Source organism: Odontomachus brunneus, unplaced genomic scaffold (assembly GCF_010583005.1).
Source record: "Odontomachus brunneus isolate Ranch 3 - 2012 unplaced genomic scaffold, Obru_v1 Obru_scaffold_082, whole genome shotgun sequence".
Lineage (NCBI taxonomy): Eukaryota > Metazoa > Arthropoda > Insecta > Hymenoptera > Formicidae > Odontomachus > Odontomachus brunneus.
In genome coordinates this window covers 1359352-1379376 of record NW_022639532.1, presented here as the reverse complement: position 1 = coordinate 1379376, position 20025 = coordinate 1359352, and the positions used below count along the sequence as shown (strand labels likewise).

Genomic DNA, 20025 nt, shown 5'->3' with positions numbered 1-20025 from the left:
ATATATATATATATATATATATATATATATATATATATATATATATATATATATATATATATATATATATCAGTTTTGTTCTGCAAAATTGTATAACATTGTTGGAAATGGCAGTCATGCCGTCGCGATGCATCGATAATCGGATAGAAACGATTAGGCACGTATCCGTCGATATCGATCCGTGATTAAACTCTTAATAAACAGCAACAGGTCTCTCGGAGGGTCACGTGAATTTTCATTCGTCAAAACCTGACAACGTCTAATGTTCTTCTCTCGGCGCGAAATTGGTAACGTCAGCATTCACACACGCGAGATTCCTTACAATAAGCTACCTATACTCCTTTTAGTTGTACGGTCTCTTTGAAGCGATCGCTTCACGAATTACTCGGCGTGAGGTTACTGTTGAGCAGCTCCGTGTTGGCATTGTTTACCGCGAGTTGCTGCTGCTGTTCCTTCTGCTTCCTGCGCCGTCTACGGTTTCTCTTGTGGACGCAGAACAACGCGACGAAGACGCAAACGATGAACACCGAGACGCACGAGACTACCATAATCCACAACGAGCGAGCCTTCTCGGTCTCCATCTTGAGCTGTATGACCTCTGTGCACTTGTCGTACAGCTCATACGTCCGATTGCTGATTTCCGCGTTGGCGCATTGCTTGGCTTTTTCATCCGACCAGTCGTTGCAATTGAACGACTCCGGAATCAACTTGATTTGCCGTAGCTTCAGCCAAGCGTTGAGCGTCCAACACTCGCAGCTCTTGCCTCTGAATCTGATCGGGTTTTTCGACAGATCGAGCACCTTGAGCGAGCAGAACGGCGCCAGGTCCTCGCTGTTGACGGAGACGATCGCGTTGTCGGACACATTGAGATGCGTGAGAGTCGGCAGCAAGTTCATATCCGGAATCTTGGTGAGCTTGTTCTTAGTCAGGTGCAGTGCGATGAGGGGCGAGCTCACCGATACTTTGAATACCGAGTCGGTGAGTTTGTTGTAATCGAGATAGAGTATCCTGAGGTACGGCAGTTGAAACAGGCTCTTGGGCAGATTGTCGCAACCGTTCTTCGTGAGGTCCAGCACCTCCAAATAATGTTGTCTTGCAAACGCTGCTTCCTCAACATTTTGAATAAAGTTGTCAGCCAGGTAGATGTAGGACAGACTCTTGTAGGGCAATAGACTCTCGTTAGTCAACTCTCTCAGTCGGTTCACCGTGGCATCCAACACCTGCGCGAGGAAAAGCGAGCGATTGTGTGAGAACATTTCGAAAAATGCTAGCCCTATCGAACGGAAGCTGAAACTATTTAATCCGATAAGATCTTTGTTTCGGTAAAGATGCGTATGTTAGATTAACCGGCCGACTAGAAGAATTAATGACGCAACGACCGAGATATATCTGGACGATGAAAAGCGGCTTTTTCTCCACGTATCCGCTCGATATGCAAATGTGAAACGAAATATATGGACATTTCGCACGAGCGACGCCTCTTTATTTACATTAATTAATTTCATCAACCTTTCCGTTGAAATATATTGGTCCAAAATACTATTCGAGCATAATCCGCTTGGAATCGAGTACGAAAATCAGATATTCTGCTACATATACTTGTAGTTCCCATCATTTCAGGTAATTTGCTAATAATCCATCTTGATCGCTCATAAATTCAGCAACAGTGACATAATATATTTTGCGAACTGAGGATACTGTTAATCTATTAGCGATACTTCATACGTTTAACATATAATCTTTGTAAGTATGATTGTGAATTCACCAAACAATTATATGTGTAATGATACAACAGCAACATTTTCGAAGAAAAAAAAAGTTTATAGAAAACTGTTCTTTAAATTAACTAATTCATCGCGTCCAGATCGAGACAGTACAACGTCTACACGTCTATGTATTGGCGACATGTACTATCGTTGAACACGTTCATCCTCGTGGTTCTGGAGAAGCCAATCTCCGGATTTAACATGTCTGGAATTTTGCCTGGCATTCATCGAAGCAAGTTTACTGAAGTACAGTCGCGGACGTACCGGTATATAGTCGAATCGGGGGGATCGTTGGATAAGAAAAAGAGAACAGACAGAAAACGTGTGCTGCGAAACTACAGGAAGGTTCGGACTAAAATTATCGTTACTAAAGCCACGCACGCTTATCGAAATCTCACCTGTATGTCCGTTTTCAAAGTTGTCGGGATCTCCGACAACTCCAGAGTGCTGCAACGCGCCTCTAGCAACGCGAAATTCCTGTTGTAACGACATTTCTTTATGATTGGTTCCATGTTTTGTGTGGGACCTGGAAAACCCTGCACCATGACATCTGGCACGGTGGCTACGACGAAGCCCAGTAGCAGCAAACCATTAAAGAAAAAGATGCTCATATCTGCAACAACAAAATATCGCGAAATTATTGTATAATACTTTGGTATGCACGCAGAATACTCCATTAGCGCGATATAGAAGAACGCAAAGCACAACATAATATTTACAATTGATTGCGAATTCTGTCACGCTCATAGCTGTCATTGTCACGCCAATGACAGGGGAGACCGGGGCTAGATGGTCCCAAAGGTAAGTATTGTTCATGTGCTTTTTCTTAGTATTTATCTTGAGAAAAACAGTGGATACAAAATCGGTCCTTTTAGAATATAAATACTTTTCTCTGAGTTTCATTAAATTTGGAATAATATTGCAATGTAAAACACAGGTAAAACTGATTTAGTAGCAGCAAAGTAAATTTTCGAGCCTCTCGACGAAATTTGATATCAATATTCTCCATCGTGAGTAAATCAAATAAAGTGTTAGAGACTAGCTAGAATGAATTTTCTTGCAAGTGTACGATATACTGTTTCGGATAGTAAAATTTCCATTCATAAAATGATTGAGGTCGAACGTACAGGCGGGCTAAGTAAAGTTGACTCATAATTAAAGGTCGACAGAAGGGCTACCGCGGAAACCTCTCGCGGAAATCCCAAAACCACTAATCGTAATACATATGTGACCTTCTTCTTGCTCATTACACCCGATATCAGAGCAAGATGGCCTCGTTGCTGTATGTTTGTATCTTGGTTATTACAAAGTAAAATATAAGGTTAATACGCTTGTACAGTCATAGCAAATATCTATCTAGAAGTAGTAACTTTGAAATTCTTAAGTGTAGGGTTTCATCTCCCCTATCTGTGTATATGAAGAATATATATGTATATATGATAGTTTCTTTCATATATAAGTTTTTTTTTCAATTGTACCATATTTCTAGTAGTGTAGGAAATAGACAGTCAATAAAGTGTACCTTGCTGAGGAACATGGTAAATTTCGTTAGAAACAGCAAATATTTTAATAGCATATTTCAGTTTCTAAAATATATAAGGAAAAATGTAAGAAATTAAAGGATAGCGAATTACTGCAGAATGTCCATCTATTTCTCAATTACAAAATTCTGTAGTAATTTTTACTATAAAATTCTCTCATATATAGACAATATGTTGCGGATATATTTTGATTGTAGTTTGTTGTTATTTACACGATCGTACAACCATTTTCTTTCTGTTCGATCGAGCGGCGCACTCTTCCCAAACCCGAGGGAGATTCGCTCTTATATAAAAGGGCAACGACCGACTCTGAACATTTAAAGAAGGTTGATTAGCAGCGGTGAGATAGCTTTGAAAAAAAATTGTAGAAACTTTTCCAATCGCCCGAGCTATCTTCGTAACGTTCATTTACGTACAACTCTGGTATTTCTGTAGCCTAATTAACCACTGAAAGAGAGAGAGAGAGAGAGAGAGAGAGAGAGATTCTACGGGTGTAAAATCGTAATAGCTTCAGCTTCCAGATTACGTCTACTCGTGTCCGCTAGTTGGACGTTCTCTCATGCCGAGAGGGCGATTATGATAATTCCAAGCAGCGTTTTCGCTCGATTCGACTTAAACAGATAAACATTTTGCGACGGTTACTCATGTATGCACCAACGTCTTGTCGGGAAGGTGCAATCGCGAGCGCTGACCTCTTATAGTTGGTTAAGTCGTTGACGTTAAGTTGGCTGACCGTCCGTTCCTGCTTACTGCCATCCAAGTAATTTCCAGCTGACGATTTCAACTTTGCACCAGGGAGCGAAAATTTCAGCCGCGTAAATTCTGGGAATTTGACGTGGAGCCGGAAAGGTTACGGGTTTGCGAGTTAACAAGGCTCCTCCGTCTCCATTCCAGCAATTTCTCGCGTCGTTGTTGTAAAGTGTAAAATTCATATAACGCTGTCGAAAATGTCCCGCCCGTTAACAATTGCGTTTTGTCCCTTCTCTTGCGTCGAGTAGTACACGCAAAGATCGCGCGAAATCATTCCCGAAATCAACTTCGGAGGAAAATTCGCGAGCACTCTCTTATTCGTCGGTCAAAAATCGTTCAAAATGATTAGCCGAAATATTTTCTGCGAGTGTAAGGCAAATTAGACGGGCCACTTGAAGACGCATGCAGAGTATAATCCGTGCTAATTCCACGCTGTCACATATCTTGCTAGTGATTTTCTAATGCCTGCTGCGATGCATATCGTCATTGCGTATTCTTTCGCCACGTCGTTTCGCGAGAAGGCCTAGTCATCGCGGATTTTTATCGCGGGATTTATCGCGCGCTTCGGTGAGATAAAAATTTCACGGTATTCCACCGGCTACACCTAAGAGCTGGATATTATAGCGAGTAACTCAGCTCCCCGACCATAATTAAAATTAAATTGCAGTTGGCTAAGACGAAAGTGCTCTCTTCACCGAAGCCGAAAGCTTAATAGCATTGCGCGGGATGCACGAGGAACCGAAGGAAGGAAGGAAGGAAGACGCGCGCCTCCACGCTGTAGCGAGCCCAAGCTCGCATAAAGGACGACGACGAGGTCGTCACCGACTTCCGTAGACCTTACGCTCGTTTGGCCGCATTCCAAGACGTTATTAATATAAATTGGAACGGCAGTCTCTTTGCCGAACTCACGCTGTGATATCCTCCTCGATACAACATCTCGATAATCGAGCCTCACTTCCTTTGAGCGGCAGCTCTTCTTCTCTCTCCTTTCACGAAGCAATGCCAGAATTACAAATCTATTAATTTCACATTGAGATCATTATATATTTCAAGAAAGTAATGTATGTTTAAAAATAATATACGCGCGCGTTTGTTATTTTACATGGGGAAAACTTTAAAGAATATAATTTAAAACTTTAAAGGATATACAAGAAGATATCTGCTTCCAAATCATACAGCGAGATAAGAATAGACATAAAAAAAAAAAAAAAAACATTTAATACTTTGTTCTACACCTTTGGTATAAATAAAAAATTTAAATAATCAAAAGGAAAATGATATGTAATATCGTCAAGTTGAAAATATTTGGAACATATCATAAAATCAGCAGTATTGGCTTCAATTTGAAAAAACCAACCAGACGAAAGTATGACCAGACGAAAACGACGATAACAATTGAAGGCATACGCACACACGCGCACACACGGTATCGACTGAGCCTTTGGCAAGGGAAGAGAAGGGAAGAGAAGGGAAGAAAAGGGAAGCGAAGGAAAGGAAAAAGCTTAATAGGATGAAATAATTTTCCTACACTGAAAACAAAATTTACTAAAAGGAAAGAAGTTTTCTTGAATTTTAGTAAACCGTTCGTTTCCATACAACTGTGAGCACATTTTTCTAAAATAAGTATTCATAGAAAATGTTTCTTGTGCTGTTAAATAAATCTCATTCATTAAATTTAGAGGAATATCTTTGATATATATAAGTGGAAAAATACTTGCTGTTACGTAGCATATCCTTTAATTCTTTTTAATTAGACTCCTATTTCTTTCCAATTAAGTACCATTTAATCATTATATTCTATTTGAAAAATTTGCTTACCGTTCCTAACCCGAGAGACTTGAGATCTTGAGTCAGCGATGCGCCAACTCATTTTGATTTATAAATATGTCTCGTATTGTTTATATACAGAGTGACACCGAACAAGGTGGCCAAACTTCGGTACCGTATTCTACTCTTGCTAAGGATGAAAAAGGGTTCATATAAACATAGGAAACTCGTCCTTTTCGAGATATAAATACTTTTTTGTTTATGATTGAATATTGTAGGAGTCTCTGATTCATAAACATAGGTCCGGAATGTACCATTGACAACGTCGATGTGAAACATGTATTGTTGTAAAAGGAAATCATTTCCAGCAATTTCTTTAAATAAGCTTTAAACATTCCTACGATACTCAATCATAAACAAAAAAGTATTTATATCTCAAAAAGGACGAGTTTCTAGACCGATGTTTACATGACCTTTTTTCATCCTTAGGAAGAGTAGAATACGGTACCGAAGTTTGGCCACCTCGTTCGGTGTCACCCTGTATATAATATTTCCAAACGCAACAGGGGATTCCACTTATATGCTTTACATACGTAAAGAACGTAAATTAATAAAATAATTTAAATGTTATCAATAGTGGTAAAAAAGATAGATGGCTTTTTATGTATTTTTATTCAAGTATACATTTTCTGGAAAGTAATAAATTGCATCGAAAAATATTTACTTTTTCTAAAAATACATACTATTTCTCTTATAATTTTACTATAACCAAGTAAAGAGTTTTACATATAAACGTTATTTACTTGAATTAAATATTAAATTTAGTAAACACACACATTTACTTAAATTAAGAAGATTTTTCTCTCAGTGTACATCGTGCGATACCGCCATTATACGGCGAATAATCGAAGAATCCGCTGACATTGCGCCGGCGACTTATTTCCGGCACGTCGAGGAAAACAGAAGGAAGATCCGTTTATAAGACACCGTGATTCATGGCCCGTGCAGCAGTTTGCGAGTTTTGAAAGAAGACGACGCGGTGTTTATTGTATCAAGATCTGATGAACCGCAGAAACGCAGTAGCGAGTTTCAGGCCGGTCAAGAGAGAATATCGGTGTTGGTAAAACGTTCATTTTCGTATGTGGTGGTAAGTCAGGTACACGGTTAGACCTCGCTGTAAAACATGTGCCAGTTCACTCGTAACATGTGCCAAATTTCTATGGCGAAGTTTTTTTTCTAAAACTGAAAGAATTCTATGGAAAAAGAGTGTTTTCTCGTAGCTTTGACGATCCGTTGTGGAAGTTATCGAAGTTAAAATGGGCAAGCCCGGAGAATCGAAATTTTGACTCTACTTCCGGCTTCAATATTCCAGTCGACGTCTATTTCAATACTCTGAAGCCTATATATCCTTTGATTTTATTTAACTTACTAGCTTTGCGAGGAGGTCCGCAAACCTACCAGTTGTTGCACGTTTTGTACGTTTTCTGCCACTTGAAGGCGCCAAACACGATTTGTATCAAACATTGAAAGTTATACATTAAACATGAAGGTTTAAAAAAGAAAAAGTAAGGCTAAAATGTCGAAACTGGAGTTCTCGTTTGCGCACCTACAAGGCATTTCCTGTGATAAGTGTATGGAAAATCGTACTTATCGTTTATTCTCTTGATAAATGAGACTTGATTAACAGTGTCCACATTGTTAAATGTTTTCGTTTGAGGAAAGACAGATGTCACATCGGTGAAAGAATCTGTCGCTAGAATGCAGTATCTTATAATCGCTTCACGAGTCGGGGATAATCGTTTAAACAAATTTGATTAATTTGCGTCAATTTGCGACGAAGCGGATAAAATTGTCCCGCAGAAATGCACCGACAGATTGGGCAGAGATCGGACTTTTAGTGGCGAACGTACATCGAGTGCTCTGCTGTGTAAGTAATCGCGTTAAACTCTCGTCCGAGATCTTCTCGTCGGAAAAGCAACTCGTAAATAATGTCGTAGGTAATGTCGAGATTCTTGATTTTCTCGGCTAAAAATTGCATCTCCTTTTAATTGGGTCACAAAGAGCCGGAACTGGCCTTCCGATTTTAGCAAGCGGCTCCGCCTCGGGCCGCCTGTTGGCGGCGTTTTACGAGACTTTCGGGACGCGAACCGAAATAGACCGTGTTATCGGCGCGGTGCATGCGGCACGACATTACGCGATATACAGCAACAGGTCTGCGCAATGTTACGGAAAGTGGGCTCGGTTGGGAAGCTGTAAGCTAAAGACGGGCGTGTTTGTTCGCAATGCGTGGCGGGGATCGATCGGCGGGATCCCGTCGTTTCGCTCTAATTGATTCGCTCGCCTCTCTCGGCGATTCCTCGTCTTGACAAATGTCTCCTCGCGATGTCCGCGCGCTCGATATTGACATTTTTAACTTTGCGGGAGTAAAGGGGAAAAAAAATAGAAACTCTCTCGCTCGTTCGGCCGATTCCAATCGATAGATGCAACGGCTATCGAACAAATGAGAAATGCACTATACGCCCGTGATACAGTTTCTTCGGTGCTGCGGTGTGCATATTTAACTTTGTACAGCTTACACAAAGTTTGCATATCGCGAGATAACGTGCTTGCAGTTTATCGGACGTGATTCGAGCCATAATTCGTCTGGCATGGATTTCGTAGCGCCTGGAAAAAAAGATGGAAACGCAGCAAAGGTGAGACTGTTTGGACGACTCGATCGGATGAATGCAACGGAAGAATATACGACACTAACGATAGTCTCTCACTGACTTGTACACGCGATATCAGGTAAGCGATATCAGATGGCGCAATTTTTCTCCGGCCAAATTCGATGATCGATTCGGTGCAGAGCGCAACTTTGAAAGCAGCCCAAATTTCTCAAAGAATCGAGCAGTTATCGATCACACTGATGAAAAATTCAGATTATGTTTCCTTTAATAAATATCGGAAGCAAACTCTTTGTTGCAACAGTGTCCAATATCGTTCGCCACTCGCCACATGTGGCGAATAGGTTATTGTATAGCACTACGTCACATCGGACAAAACAAACGGCCGTATTGTACTCGGGCATCTATGAAAAAGCCGTGCGTATCTTTTCTCCCGGAGTTTCGTTAATTTTAATGGCGCGACCGTCGATTGCGTAGTTCCGCGAATTGTCCCGATAAACCCCACACACATGTGTCTTTTCTGTAAGCGGCTGAAATTTTTGTACTTTACTTACTGCTTGACTTATCTTTTCAATGCACTTTACGTAACATCGATCAATCTCACTACAGAGTTTTGTGACCGAGAGATAAACTGGCATTCTGCAATAGTTCACTATCCTTTCATTTCATGTGTGCTATTGAAATTTAGGAAATATGCTATTAAAACACTTGCTATGTTTTTAGCGGAATTTATCATGTTCCTTAATAAGATAGACTTTACTAGATAAACAGTCTAGAATCACTAGAAACATATAGTAAAAGAATTCATATGAAAAAAAAGAAAACTATAATATTCTCTGTAGTGTATAATAAGGACATTGTTGGCAAAATTGTTACAATCATCGGGAATGAATGTCAATTGACACGGTTTTTATCGAGACGTATCTATCATTCGCGTTTCATTATTTAATGCGTATAAGTGTGCGCAAACGAAATAGGACGATTCGTATTCTCGATTTTAAAATTGACTCAAATATTTGTAGTTTGATCATTGCTTCGTGAATTTTACATTTGTCGCACGTATTTTTTGCGACTAGTACAGCGAACTTATATGCACTTTGCAAATAGTGAGAGGCATACCGCTGCAATTTCCTCCGAATCGCTTCGACCGCTATCGTGCACAGTCTGTTAAATCAATATAAAGGCTTCGGTATATTAGGACATGCACCGTTCGCGCTTTATATTGGCAAAAAGGTATGGACCTCTCTCTGTCTCTCTCTCTCTCTCTCCCCCTCCCTCTCTCCCTCTCTCCCCCTCCCTCTCTCTCTCTCTCTCTCTCTCTCGAACGAACGAACGAACGAACGAACGAAACGACGGCGGATTGACCCACAGACTAACGAGTTCAACGAACGGAAATGTGACTAATTAATGAAAAGAAAAGAGAGAGAGGGGGAGGGGGAGAAAAAAAAGAGATGATATGAATATTTCAAACGATACGTTACCACTCTCTAATAGAAAGGATTTTCACGAGCTTCGGAATTTGCACGAGACTACCCAAAAGAGATACATCTTGTGCGATGTTTAATGATAAATTCTTTGAACAGCTCTCTAGAGATGGGAGCTTTTTGCTCGACGAAAATATCGAGGCAGCGATATCGAGATAGTTTGTACAAAAAAATGAGCTATCGGAAATAAAAAAACTTCTTTCATAAAACAAGTTTCGGCAGTGCGACTTGATAGGAACGCCGTATCTTTCCTTCCAGTTTTCAAAGTTATAACGTGTCTCGTAAGTATCTCACTTGCTCGCTCAGTCGACGTGAAATTCGCTTAAATTTCAGCCAAACGATAAGCTTTACTTGTCTGATTGTATTCCCGCGTGTCACGGTGCCTATCCGCCGAAATAACTTTTATTTTGATCGGTCGGCATTATATGTATCTCGGCATTTTGCCGGGAGAAATGTCATTTCAGTGGTTGGCAGGCGATATTATCGTACGCGGCGAATGCGTCGATCGCCGCGAGACTTTGAACGCAAGAGAGTGAGAGAGAATATTCCGTCGTTGCAAGTTCCGTCAACAGAAGTAATAAAAGCTTACGCGGCCTTTGAGGTGCATTCGCAGTTACTACTCGTCGTCGAGTATCGTCCGATCGAGGGCTTTGATCCGTCGACGGTTTGATGTGTACGTGCGTTTGCACACACGCATCTTGATTTTCGTACACACGTCTGCGTATGCTCGTACCGAGCGCGTTATTGCAGTTTGCGGGAGATTGCGAAATTCTTATAGGACGATCGATCGGTCGGTCGGTCGGTCGCTCGCTCTTGTAAATCAATGAGCCGCTTAATAGCGCCGATAGCATTAGTTCTCGCGGTATCCTCTTGTTAAACAAGCGTTTAGCAAAACGCGTGCGCGAGTCCATCTCTTTCCATCAATCAACGATCCGCCACCCGTCTTCTCTGTCAATTTTCGACATTTCTCTCATTAAGGATCACTGGAACATGTCAAACATGCGTGAGACACGCGACATTGTCGATAATTGCACATCTCGAAACACGAAAGCCAAAATAGGGCGCTAAAATCGACGTGAATTAATCTGAACAACTATGAAATAGGCACAGTGTGTGAGACGCAGCAGCACTGGCATGTAAGGCAGGATTCTCGAGTAGAATGAAACTATGCGAGGCACAGATGGATTTTTTGTCGGTTCTCGTGCCGGCATACACCTCTGGAGTATGTTACACCGATTTACATCACTTTAATTCGCGGAGGTTCATTTTGACGTTAAGGAATTACAGTGCCGAGATTTTAACACACGCGAAAATGCATCGCTCGCTCGCTCGTTCGCATGCAACATGCCCCACGTTGATGTTTTTAATCTCTAAATTACGCGGTCGAATCGCTCAATTAAAGCTTCCCTCGATACTACGTGGGTTTTCATACGGTCGAGTGCGTTTGCGAAATAGCGCGCGAAAAAGTCCCGCGGGAATGCAACATGGATTACGTTTCCGATACCTTGCGACACCAATTCCCTCGACTCAACCTATAGCTAGCTGAGCCCAGAAATCTCAATTCGTTAAATGTTAACATTCCTCTTACATTTCTTTTTCTCTTTTCACGATGTAAACATCCGCGGGAAATTTATTCTGCATTCCATTTGCGATAAATTTATTCCAGTACTTCGCTCTCTCTCTCTCTCTCTCTCTCTCTCTCTCTCTCTCTCTGCTATGAGGCAAACGTGTACGTCGTGTCCCAATGGTAAACCGATTTTCACGTCGACGGAAAAGCGAGACTCAATGCTAATTCCGGTGATTTCGAGCCGAAGGACGGAAATGTTCTCGCAATTGCGAGTCGCCAGGGTGTAAATTACACTCCGCACGGCCATTCCCGGGTTAATGTACTTGGACAGGATCTTTAGTACAGAGCGTTGGGTGACTTCGCTAAGAAGTTTCCAGACCGACCCTTCATCACGAAGAACAAGCAATCAGGTATTTGCGCGTAAAATATAATGCCGCGTCGCTGCAATGCAGATTTCTCAGATCACTGCGATTTTATCATTGAGATACGTTGATTGGAGCGTAGCGTCGCAAGAAATTGGCGAACACTAAACATCAGCGATATGTGATTGAAAAAACCTGGCGTTGGGTCATATATATTCCACCCTCTTGATGCTCGCTGGATTGAGCGTCTTATCGATGAAGGTTGTTCCATCGGGAGTCAAGGAAAAGTTTCAGCAAGAACTTTGCGCAAAGTACCGTTACATAAAATAGTAAAATAAATATTTAACAAAGGTGATCTGTTTAATTAAGGCGAAATCATTAGCGTAAATTATATCCGCTCCGAGTAAATCCGTTTGTCGATAATTGATTAAACTTTTCAATCTCTCCTCGATTTTATACAAGAAGTAATTTCCGCCCCCGTCGTCGATTTTATCCTCGACTCTGCATTTCTCCTACGAGTTTGCTTATTAAAGAAATAATTTTGCCGCTTGTGTTTGCCCTATGCAACAGTTTTAACAAGAGCGGGAATAAAAAGGAAGAGAAAAATAGAGGAGAGATCCCTTGCTAGTTTGATACAACATAGCGGACTAATTTCCGCGTCTAAGTGCGCATAGAGCACCAAATATTTATATATGATAATATTACTTAAATCTCAAATAAATATTTTATTTAAATAAGAAGAATTTAAGTAAATATGTTAATGGTACCTGTGAAAGAAATACTTGTTGATTTTAAGATAATTTTTCTCTCAATGTATTTATTTATTCTCGCAACATGTTGTTATATTTATTTTCTATATTTCTGCTTTTCAATTATTCATCATTAAGTCATCACTGACAACATAGACTCTTACTTCCAGGGACTATGAGGCAAAAGAGACATCAGCGACGCGACGCGCGATACCCTCAATGTTGCCAACTTTTTCCGCGAGGTCGATTGTGTGCCGGCGCGGTACGAGACGTGAAAGAGACAGGATCGTTATTCGAATGCGTGCCAAATTTCATCATTATGTAGGAGAAAAATATTTAGGATACGGCAGAAGGTGTGAAATACTGGCGATGGACTTGGTCAAGTGCGGCGATCGAGCAGCGCGAAATAAGACAAATTCGAGTGAGAAACTGGCAGAAATAACGGCGCTTTCTCGCCGGCCTCACGGCACGTCGGAAACGAAAATACCTGCGAAACGTCACGAACGCGGCGCACAATGCGGCGCACAATGCAGTGCGCTGCGATGGATGCTTTCGACTAAAGACTCTCGCGGCACCCTTTTATTTCGCTCGCACGCCTTTATCCTTCCTCCGGCCTCTCTCACTCACATCCGTGTCCGCATACGAGTCCACAAATGAGAGAACACGCGAATTTTTTCCGCCACGAGACGCGACGGAATACGCACGCGACTGTTAACCCTCGCGATATCTGCGGGCCATCGATAATTGATCTACCTCCCGAAACCCGGATGATTTATCGGACTCCAGATCTCTGAACCGGAAAAGTACAGCTGCTCGTTAAGTGAATCGCGCGGCGCCTAACACACGCGAGAGTTACCGACCCGACCATCATAGGTATCGCTAAATGAAGAAACCATCGGTTTTATTTCGCGCGGGGAAAAATTGTAATATCGCGTGTCACGGTAATCGGAGATACACTGTGGTCATAATCGAATTTACATTATCTCGTATCAAAGAGCTCCCATATCGCGCATAATATCTGATTTTGCGATAATAAAAACTTGTCGGATCGATTACCTTTTGTCGCAATTTCCGAGCTATGGAAAACTCCCATTTTATCAAAATGATTTCGCACGAAACGAAAACATTTTCGCTTTACTTCTGTGATTGAATGCTTATAAAGTATACATAATGAGCAGCACACGCCTTCTCCCTCCCCTTATTAGTCAGTTTGCCATAAGAGGATAACATCGTCGTAACATTCATATGGAACTCGTACTCGATTGGACGAAAGAACGCAATCATCATGCGCGTTTCTCATCGCTTTTTGGAGTCATTCTCCGCTGACATCCTTCTCTTTCTTTCACTTACGGTATCGTCGGTTACGTCGGCACGATATCGTTTCGAAAGAGGAAAACAGCACTCTCGACGAACGGCGATGCCGTGTCACTTTGAACACGGAGGCGTTTCCGGCTCCATTTATACATGTGTAAAAGAGCCATTGTGCTGACACACGCGACAAGTGTATCTGAAAAGTACGATAGTAATGGATCCGCATAAATGAATACGGCTAATGGATATACCGTAAAATTTGACACGCGCATTAATCAAAATGTACTGACGGAAACGCGAGCCAAACTCTGGTATGTGTAGATTGCGATTACAGTCGCGAAATACTCGCTCGCTACTATTCCACAGAGAGAGACACAGAGAGAGAGAGAGAGAGAGAGAGAGGATCGATGCGACGCGATTATATCATCTCCAACGAGAGTTACGCGGCTTCGGATAGAGCTTTGATCGCGCTTACGCTTCCGAATGGTCCGATTTCACGGCAATTGGCCAAGTTTGAGCATACCCTATTGCACCCATTCTCCTAAACGCTTTTTCATAGTTTCCCGAGCTTGAGAGCTGAATTCTCTCTCTCTCTCTCTCTCTCTCTCTCTCTCTCTCTCTCTCTCGCTCCCTCTACAAACTCGCTGTATTTACCGAGAGCATTCCGGATTCCCCGAGCCCCTGGCGCAATACTCCGCAATGTGTGTTGCGCGTCGGATTTCGAAATTTTCCCATTATTCGTTTAGCCGGTTGGGTCGAAGCGGAAGTGCTTTCTCGCGGCGGAAAGCGTTAACTCGATGTCTAGTCCAGAGTTTTGCCTTCGTCGCACTCGTACAGATATTTAATAATCATACTTTTGTGACTTATAGTCGATTAATCGTCAGTGATACTGGATCAGCAATAAGCTTAGCAGCATTGGGGGATGTATTCACGCCCCGACACAATTAATCTATATTAATTTATTAATAAAGCCGAATAACTCGCGTCGCTCGCGAACGAACCACTAGCTTTTGAATTTGTTATAATGGCATTCGCCGTGATGTACGACGACGTATCCGCCCGCGTACACACACACACACGGCATTATTTAAATTTAATTAACCCCAGGGATTTGCTTACAGACTCGCACTTTAATTAATCCTTTGTGCGCGCGAACGCGCTCGGCCGCGACGATCACGCGCCGAGGCTTTTCGTATGTTCTCTCGCGTGTACTCTCGCGGTAAAAGTGGTGTATAGTGGTGGTAGGAAAATGCTCACTGATATTTTATTCAATTACTGTCGTTGATCCAATCGCGAGATGATCTCTCTTCAAAGTTTCATCAGACGTTACATTTTTCCGCATTTCTCTTTTATGATTGAAAAGAATCGCTGACATTTATCATCATAGACTTGACTACTAATATATTTAACGTTAACATTTTCGTCAAGGAGACGAGAGAAAATAGGTAGACAGAATCATTTTAAAATCAGTCGATGCGATATTCTTTCCTTCAGCAATAATAATGAAATAAAAACCGATAGCGGTCTCATATTTCTTGTGCGGTCTACTCTATTTGCGATTTTTATATAAATACCCATTATATATAACTCGAAAACGGCTACTGTAACCGCACCACAATGGCTCTTCTAGATAGAATATTCTATGCGACTTGTCCCAAGAGGAATCTGCCAGACTTGAAAATGCGTTATTCACGTGATTTTAAACAGAAACATTGTACGAAACCAGTATCCGATTCCAAGTGATTCTGAAATAGAAATGTTGTCGGAAAAATTGGATAGAAAGTAATGTTTGAATAACATTTGCCGAGCCCAATTCATCTCCTCTAAAACTGCCTAAAATATCAAATTGTGTTGAAAATAACAAAAATGATTAAATCTCGAGATGCATAATTGCGCAAAACGCGCAAAGTAATACGAGATGATATCTCGAAAGAAACCGGGGAAAAGGGAGAGTATATATGTCGACTCGAGTCGTCGAGCAAGTGCAGAGAGAGACGCAAAACTAGTAAACGTAGTTAGGCGCGAGACATTCATTGAACGAATGAAGAACGCTAGAAGAACGCTAGAAAGTGCTAAGCGGAGAATCACGGAGCCACAATCTTCTCGAGCCCGGCCGCGCGCGAGCACCTGTGACGCGAGTTCCACTATCGTTCAACACACACGTCTACACACACACACACACACACACGAGTGCGGATATTTTCAGAGTAAACATTTCGTTCTCTTTCGCGGTGGCCCATAGGCGGTTATACGACGATGTAGACCTCGTAAGCTCTCGGCTTGGGAAAATAAAGCGTGGCGAAGTGGACTCTCCTCTCCCGGCGGTTGAGCGCGATATTAACTTTCCGAATAGTCGATATACACGCGTCGTTCTTCCTCACCGTCAAGAAGAGTAACGTTTCCTCGGCGAAAGTCGAGCGCAAGCAAATTCGGCTTGATGGACGAAAGTTGAATTTACATCGTTCATTTGCGCCAAACAAGTCGGACGATGTCGGGTGAGTTTTGTCCCAACTTTTGTCGGCACGAGTCAACACCGATACGGTCCAGATAACTAATTTTCGGCACAGTCTCGCGGGCATATTTCGGTATATTTCGTTATTTTGGCATATGACTTAAAAGGCATAAATCAATGGAAAAGTAATACAGCAGAGGATGACGTTTCACTTACATATATGCACGCAAATGAAATTTTCACGCGGATAGATTTAAGATACAAATTAATTGTCGCGATGATATTAATAAATTTCACTTCATTTTATTAAACTCAGCGCAACAGTTGCAACATAGCCTTTTGTTTGAAATTAAATAGAATTAATTAATTAAGTGTGTGAGTGTGTGTACGCGTGATACAATAACTGGCTATTTTTATTTAACTGTCAAAAATATTCCGCGAGTAATTTCCTCTGATGTTATCGTGTGTTACACGAATATAAATATTATTTCATCGATTAATTTAACTTCCCGTTCGAGAATCGTCGCAGGATTGAAAACAGCAGGCGCGGATTTTCAAGTGTTTTGACCTTTCCTCGAAGAGGAAAGTACAAAAGCGCGCGCATTTTTCAAATGCATTCCAAGGAAAGAATGATCTTCTCGTGTATAGAAATATCTGTTCGTGCAGAAGGCAGCTTGAATTCTCGCCTTGCACATCCTTTCTTTGAAATTTCGCGTTCCACGTTTCCTTCAGCGTTTTTATCTCTTTCATGAAAGAAACGTTTACGCAACGGCGAGTATGTTAACAACGAAATCAGTAAAAAATGGAGAAACTTGCCCGCATCGAGGCAGAAAGGTGTGTGCGACGGCATTGTTCGCGGGAAACATACGAGGACCCAGAAAAATTGTACAAAATATGCAGGGCATATGCAACTTTTTACGTAAAATATATCAGTCGAGCAATATGAACGTTAAACAGTGCTCGATTATGTGGTTAGAAAAGGAGAAAAATATGTTAAGTTAAAAGTGTTTATTATGTCGATAGTTAAAAAACTTGAATTAGCTTAACGACTCCCAGAAAAGAAAACAAACTTTGTCAATTGATGTTGCTTTCGATATCAAACGATTAGAAAATGCATATTTCGCAGTTAACTTTGGATATAATGGTAACACTTCACATCTTGTATCCACATACATACACACATAGAAATACAAGATGTCGATTTAGATGTCCAAGCACTCCTGTGTAGGTAGAAAACTGGATAGAAAAATTCTCCGCTATTCTGTCACGGTAATTATTAAAACTTTAATTGAAGAAAATTGGTCAATCTATGCGCGCGATACGATGCGAATAAAGGGTGAGACGAAAAAAATGGTTGGAAACCATTCTCGCGAAATAGATTCGACCCCATCGACATTGGCGTGTTTGTGTTAAAAATGAAAATATTCCCTTCTCGCGCGCAACTCACGCTCAAAGCACTCTGGCACAACTCGAGTGGTTCTCTCGCAACGGTTAAAAGTCAAACTATTTCAATCGGAACCTCGCCGTTTGAAAGGAAAATTCTTGCGGGAAATATTTTCAACTCGACGCAGGAACGCAGAGCCGTGCCAATTTCGTCGTCACTGTTACTTTTGCAAGAACTCGAGCACGGCGGAAGACGCCTTAATTCACCGCAAATTCGCAGCGACGAGCAAATAAAAGGGTGGCACCTAAAGATCGGCGAGTAAATCGCCTGACGACTCGACGGGACGTAATTGGCACCTGGGTTCACCATCGTCCAGACGTGGGTTGCATCTCTTAGCTGACTTTGCGCTATGCTTTCTGCGAAACGTGACTGCGCGCATAAACAGATAAGGAAAGAATAGAAAGGAGAAGACAGACAACAAGACAGGAAAGAGAGAGAGAGAGAGAGAGAGAGAGAGAGAGGAGCAGCGATTATTTACACGTGATTCAATTTGCGCCGTTGCACGTTGCATGCAACGACAGAGACACGCATGCAAATTACTCGCAGACTCGTTGGCGATACGATCGTTTTCTTACCCTCAATTGCGTGTAGGAATGCATTCACTTTTGCGATACAATCGTCCTGAATGAATTTTCTCAAAGTGTTTAGCCTTTCAAAGGTTTATCAGATGTAGGTCAGATGTAAGTCGATGAAACCACTCGAAATGAGTTCGCTTGAATAATGTAAAGAAAAATAGTTTGGATAAGTGACGATCCGCGAGTCAAAAGTATGGCGCGACGTTCTTGAATGGGCCATAAAATAATGATAATAATATGCGAGGAGGCGAGAGAGAGAGAGAGAGAGCAGCGTCTCACTCCGTGAAGTGCCTAGTTTCCCTCTTTCCCGGTAGCGATGATTTACGGATGATTAAATTTGCAGGAGCCGCTCTCTTTGAGACGCAACAATGGCAGTCTCTCTTTTCGCGTTTGTCTCGCGGAAAAATATCTCGCGGAAGGAATATCGCGCGGAGACGTTGATACTCCCTCTCACGTAGATTCACCTCCTGCGACGCGGCGGAAGATAAAAGCACCGCGCGCGCGTTTTGTGTACAGACGCGTGCTCGGCAGCCAGAATGAGCATATTCGGACGGGGGGAAGAGAGGAAAATGAAATACACGTCCGTCACGGTTACGTTCGCAGTAAGAAGGCGTAAGAAGGTAACGATCCCACGCGAGATCACTCGGAGCTACGATTTACAGCTACGAGCGTGACGAGACACAGCCGGTTTCGCGACAATTGCACTCTCGTATCATTGCGACCGTTGCGATACGCTGAGAAAAAACGCTGAAATAGTAAATATTTATTTAGCGGAGGTACATTAATGGCATATATTTACTATATTCTCCAATCTGGACCCAATTTTGCATAATTACTCTCTAGGGAAATATAGCCTGCCATAAAACCTGGATTTAAAACCTCCTGATTTCATGCCCTTTACGATAACCAGTTTAAGCTAATGTAAAATATTTTTCAAATAAGAGAATATAAATTTTCTTAAAATCTCTCGAGAGAAAACCTTAGCTTTTCACGAAAGCAATTATTTATTTCATTCAAATAAAAGATCTTAGATTTAAGTAAATATGTGCGCCCACCAAATAAAAGCATATTTCATATCTCTCAGTGTACGTTGCTCTCGCTGTCCAGGAGGAGACAAATGGAAAAGATTCAACAGTTGCAGTTTCAACGACCGCTAGCCGATAACTCGATGTAACCGAGGATGATCTTATCGTTGCAGAATGCAATTACGCAGTATGGAGTAGTCGACGATAACCAAGTTATTCTCCATCTGAAAGGTTACAAGAGCGCTAATGAGAGGATTTTAGCAGAAAGAGAAACCTAATGGCTGCAGAAAATATCTTCGTTAAGATACAAGAGGAAAAAAGTGGAGATTAGCGGAAATTAAAATATCATCTAACTGATTTGGATATTCTTAACTGCGAGACGAGTCGTCAGCTTCATGTCGCTCGTTTGTGTACGCTGGAGAATTTAAAATACTCGAATCTCCATTTACTCGCCGGAGAATACTGTTAAGTAATTACTTCCGCGAAAATCGCTTTCCTTTTTGATCAGGAAAAAAGGTTGCCGAGATAAGGGTGGATTAAGTACTTTCTCCCTTTCCCCCCCCCCC

At 41.7% G+C, this 20025-nt stretch overlaps 1 protein-coding gene across 1 annotated transcript in view; it reads right to left on the bottom strand.

Annotated features, from left to right (window-relative positions):
- Window positions 1-6: 6 nt before the first annotated feature.
- The window catches only part of LOC116847630 (toll-like receptor 2), a 73745-nt gene continuing 53726 nt past the window's right edge, over window positions 7-20025 (bottom strand). The window contains exons 3-4 of the mRNA XM_032822801.1: window positions 2165-2379; window positions 7-1220 (exon numbers count right to left, since the gene is read on the bottom strand). Coding sequence (XP_032678692.1) covers window positions 375-1220; window positions 2165-2379 — 1061 coding nt within the window. The 3' untranslated portion in view covers window positions 7-374. The remainder of the gene's footprint in view (window positions 1221-2164; window positions 2380-20025) is intronic.